At 58.5% G+C, this 4611-nt stretch overlaps 1 protein-coding gene across 1 annotated transcript; it reads right to left on the bottom strand.

Moving 5' to 3' along the window:
- Positions 1 to 236: 236 nt before the first annotated feature.
- Positions 237 to 2571, bottom strand: med9 (mediator complex subunit 9). The gene is made up of 2 exons (XM_089018765.1): positions 1130 to 2571; positions 237 to 973 (listed from the first exon to the last, which is right to left on the bottom strand). Exons 1-2 carry the CDS (start codon positions 1207 to 1209, stop codon positions 754 to 756), a joined length of 300 nt encoding a protein of 99 aa, XP_088874891.1. The 5' UTR covers positions 1210 to 2571; the 3' UTR covers positions 237 to 753.
- Positions 2572 to 4611: the final 2040 nt, after the last annotated feature.

Here is a 4611-nt window from a genome sequence, read left to right as displayed (position 1 = left end):
TGATGGAGTCTTTTTTGTTGTTGCTTTTGTTTTTCCGGGATCAATTCATCGAGCGTCCGACAGGGGGCACTGCGGCGTTTCCCTTCCTTGCTCCAAATTCAGCTCTGTGGCGCCACCGCGTGTTACGGGTGACACCCCTTTGCCACTTGATCATTTGCTCATTCCATCGCTTTTTGGGACTTGACGTCGACCCCCCATGAAACTTTACCGTCAGACGAACAAACCGACAATAATAATAATAATAATAATACATTTTATTTCTAACAAAAGTGCATGGATTCATTTTTGCATGCAATAAAATGATGTCGACTTTCGTGGTCTTGCCTCGCTCTATATTTATTGATAATACACTACAAAACATTGCTTGAAGACATGTCAGCCCACCTCCCCAAAAAAGGACCACTTTGGACGCAACAATGAAGTAACGCGGGCGTGTGCAGCCCCAAGCCCGGGGAGGGTGGCGCCTTGTTGCCCGGTTTCCAGCTCTGCGGCTGGTTCTTCAATCCGGCGCGTTGCTTCTGGGAGAGCTGCGGGGCGGGCCGGGCCGGGCGGGTCGGGTCGGGGACCGGCGACAGCCTCCGACGGCCGCGAGTCAAGCAAACGTCAACGTAGTCATTTTAAGTCGATTGGTGGACGGCGAACGGAACGAGTGCGCCTCGCGGGCCGCCGTCGATCGCTCGCGAGCGTAAACGACGCGTCCGAGTCGGCGTCAGCGTCCGCACCTTCGCTCCTTCGTCGGTCCGGGTGGCGCGATCACGACGCCTTGGGGACGTCGAACGCGCACAAACTTTTGTATTTCTGGAGCAGCCGGTTCTTGGTGCGGACTTGGTCGCGCAGCGTCGTCAGCTGCCGCCGCTGCTCGGCGGGGCTGCTCTCGATGCCGGGCATGGCGGAGATCCGCTCGCGGGCTTCCTGGATCTTGGCCTTCAGCTTCGCCAGCTCTTGGTGCACGTCCGGACTTTCCTTGTCCATGCTCGAAAACACAAGCAAACGGGTCGCCCGGTTGAGTCCCTTCGCGTCGCTTCGCGTTAGCCTAGCCCGGTGTTAGCTGCGGCCGACGCGTCGTCGCGCCGCCAACGTTCCGATCGTTGCGAGGCAAGACGCTCTCGGACTTTGGCGCCGAGCCTACCTTTTGATGATATCGTGGACCAGAGGCAGCAGGGAACATTCTTCGCCGTCCTTCTCTCGCTTCGGCTGCGAGAGCGCCATCGCTTCACTCCGTTCCGCTTTCCCGTCGCTCCTTGTTTGCGTCGGACGCGACGGCGCTTCCCGATGACGTCGGAGCAAACGCGGACGGAAGGAAGGACGAACGGCGCTTCAAAAACAAATATTAGAGGAACGAAAACGAACGATACTTTATTTTGGCGCTACTGTAGTTGCATTACTTTTACACGGGTTTGTTATTATTACTTTGCACGTTTTAATAATAGTCGTACGTAATCGATGTACTTTTTGTCAAGCGCGGTTGGATTAATTTAGGCATGGACTTTACATGCGAATGCAGACTGTGTTGATTTTTTTTGCATCGCGGCAACGAAAGAGTCCTTCGTCTTTGTAAATAGCACGAGTGGTTTCCATCGGAGCGCTTCAGTATTTGTTGCGGATGGCCGGCAGGTGGCAGACTTGAGTCGAGTTTCAACTTTGACAAACGTCTTCCTTTATTGTGTCAATATCGTTGCACGATATTTTTACAATATTCTAATCGATATATATGAAATATTCAAATACGCTATATGGTTCCGATGCATTAAATTAATTGTCACGTTATTTTTTGTGTCAGCGGAAATACCGTACGCGGCTCTGACTCCAAACTGCGCCCGCCCGGAGCGACGCGGATTCGAAACGAACGTTTCCAAACAGGCTGTCGTGACGTCATATTCCGTCCCGACCAATCGCGGGGCGCGCTGGCCGCGGGCACAAGGAAGCGGGAGTTGAACCTTAGCGGCTAGCCGACAGGCTAAACGGGAGCGAAAGAAGGCTCACCCGCAGCCGCCGCGCGACTAACGCTGATGGGAAAATGGGCAAGTTGTCAGCACGACGTCGGCAAGCGGCCGCTCGACTGCGAGGGGACTCGGCGGCCATGTTTCAAGGCTCTTCGCGCGCCAGACGGCGCTTGTCAGATGCCGGAAGAGAGCGCGTCTCGCGTGTCCCGTTTCCGAGTTGGAGGGGAGGGGGTGTGGCCTTGAGCTCGCTGGCGAACTCGAGCCAATCATCCCGCCGACTTTTCGACGCCGTCAGCCGGCAAAGCCCGAGCCCCATGTTTCGTCTGTCACGAGTCCTTCCGGATGCTCACTCTTCGTCTGAGCTCTTTTCGCAAGCGAGTTGAGTCAGAAGCCAAGCCCCCCCCCCCCACCACGCCGGTGGCCGCGCTTTGCCGCGCAGGTATTCCTTGTTTGCGGTGGTCAACCACCAGGGCGCCTTGGAGAGCGGCCACTACGCCGGCTTCATCCGCCAGCGCAAGGACGTCATCGGACGACGTGCCGGACAGCCGAGGGTGAGGAACCTGCACAGAGCAAAGGCGGAATCCGGCGCCGTCCACCCGGGGGGCTCTCCGCTCCACCGTGGCGGCACCAAAACGCCACCTTTGCACTGACCTTTTCACCTGCTAAATTGCCCCCCCCCCCTTCACCCCTGACCCCTCCCCCCTTTGCAGGTATCTCTTATGCTACCACAAACAGTTCCATTAAAAGGACGCCAACTTTTTCCTCTTTGGCTCGTCTGCTTGTGATTGGTGATGGGGGGGGGGGGGGGGGGCTGGCTCCTCAGCGTTGGTGTCAGAAAAGGCGGGAAGAGGCTTCCTGGCCCCCTCGGTTGGCGTCCCGAGCTTTCCCGCCCTCGGCCCAAAGTGGTCTCCGGGGGCGTCTCGCCGGTCACCGCGAGGGCCCCCCCCCCAAGCAAATGTTGCGGCCCCTTTTCCTCAGCGAGCTCCGTTTGAAAGGCGCCGTTTGTTGAGGCTCGAGCGCTTGCTAAGGGCCTCCTTTGTGGGATGGATGGGGGCCGGCGGGGGGGGGGGGGGTGATATCTCCCAGGGAGCGCGTACAAAGAGGGCCTTCAGCGAGATGCGTGAGGCCCGGTCGCGGGGCGGAGGGCTGCAAACGGGCTGCGAACGCCCCCCCCCCCCCCCCCACCCAACTCTGGGATGCGGAAGGACGTCCGGCGGGCGTGTTGACGTGAGCGTCCTCCATTTGGCCTTTCCTGGTCGCGGCGCTTCCAAAGGAACCTTTGTCAACCTGGAAGTAACTCAAAAAGATAGAAAGCTAGCTAGATAGCTAATACATAGCTAGCTAGATAGCCGGCCAGGGAGCTAGATAGCAAATAGCTAGCTAGCGAGAAGCCAGCTAGATGGCTGGCTGCCGCTGCTCACCCACAAAACACACTTCTCCCCTGACTGTAAAGTGACCTTGAGACTTTTGAAAGGCGCTTAGAAATCAAATGGATGATTATGATTATGATTATTTGGCGGCCGCCAAATGGTTCCCATGTTGGTCGATCAGTCCAAAATGGAGGCAGGGGTGGGAGGGGGGGGGGGGGGTCTTACAGGGAGGAAATCGGGCTGGCGTCCGCTTCGGACACGGACTTTTCTTCCGGTTAGCCGTCAAACGAGGCCTTCGTTGGAGCCCGGCGGCCCAGAGACCCCCACGGGGCCCTCCGCGGGGCCCCCCACCTCAGCGGGGCCCGCGCCGCCCGGATTGAAACCTTTTGGGTCTTCCATCGCTTCGTTTCTCGCCAGAGCCTCGCAAACCTCTTCCGGGAAACAGGTACTGAGTCACCGGCGACAAGGAGGCCAGAAAAAAGAAAGAAAGAAAGAAAGAATGGGGAGGGTGTGTGTGTGTGTGGGGGGGGGGGGGGGTGTTAGGGGGGTGGAGCCTGTGTGAGGATCGCGTGCGGACATCAAATGTTTACCTGCAGCAAAAAGAAAGGGGAAGGTGCAGGTTTGCAGGATGGGCGGGGCCTCGAAGCTTCGCACGCAACTTAACAATGGCACCTTTATGGAGTCTTTGGCTCGCACGCACGCGTGCGCCCGCGCGCGCACTCGCTTTTGCAGCCCGTCAAGAAAAAGCGTGTGCGTGACGTCATCGTCCTCGTGCCGCTTGGTTCGACTTCTCCTTGGATTTTTTTTTTGGGGGGGGGGGGGTTGTTCATCGACAGATTTGATGACTGTCGGTGTGATAAGACCCCCGCCCGCCCCGCCCCGCCCCCCCCCTGCCCTCTCGGTTGCCTGATTGAGGTTCGTTACGTTTCGGGAGATCCACATCGTGAGTGTCATAAAAGGTGTCGTCTTTTCCTCTCCCCATTTCCCCCTCCTTGAGATAAGAAAGGCTTTATTTGTGTGTGTGTGTGTGTGTGGGGGGGGGGGGGGGGGGGGGCGGTTGGGGGTGGCATCCTCGAGATCCGTCAAGCGCCGCCCGTGACGGGATCGCGTGCGGCGCAGGTACGCGAGAAAGGGAGCGGACTGGAGCGGCGCCAGCTCAGGAGGAGGAGGCGTGCAGGAGGCGTGGAACCCGCAACCCCCCCGCCGCCCTTTCCGCTCTTTCGGACCACGCCGACCCGGATCGGATCGAAACTTTGAAGACTTCGCCGCCGGCGTCCCCCCCCCCCTCCGGTCCCCCC

This window comes from Hippocampus bargibanti, linkage group LG17 (genome assembly GCF_051943395.1).
Source record: "Hippocampus bargibanti isolate YZ-2025 linkage group LG17, ASM5194339v1, whole genome shotgun sequence".
Lineage (NCBI taxonomy): Eukaryota > Metazoa > Chordata > Actinopteri > Syngnathiformes > Syngnathidae > Hippocampus > Hippocampus bargibanti.
This window is presented reverse-complemented; position numbering and strand designations above follow the sequence as displayed.

Excerpts from the sequence above, each read along its gene's own strand:
- med9 (XM_089018765.1), bottom strand. The coding sequence starts at position 1,209 with ATGGCGCTCTCGCAGCCGAAGCGAGAGAAGGACGGCGAAGAATGTTCC. Across the intron at positions 974-1,129 it reads GTCCACGATATCATCAAAAG|CATGGACAAGGAAAGTCCGG; the intron begins GTAGGCTCGGCG and ends TGTGTTTTCGAG.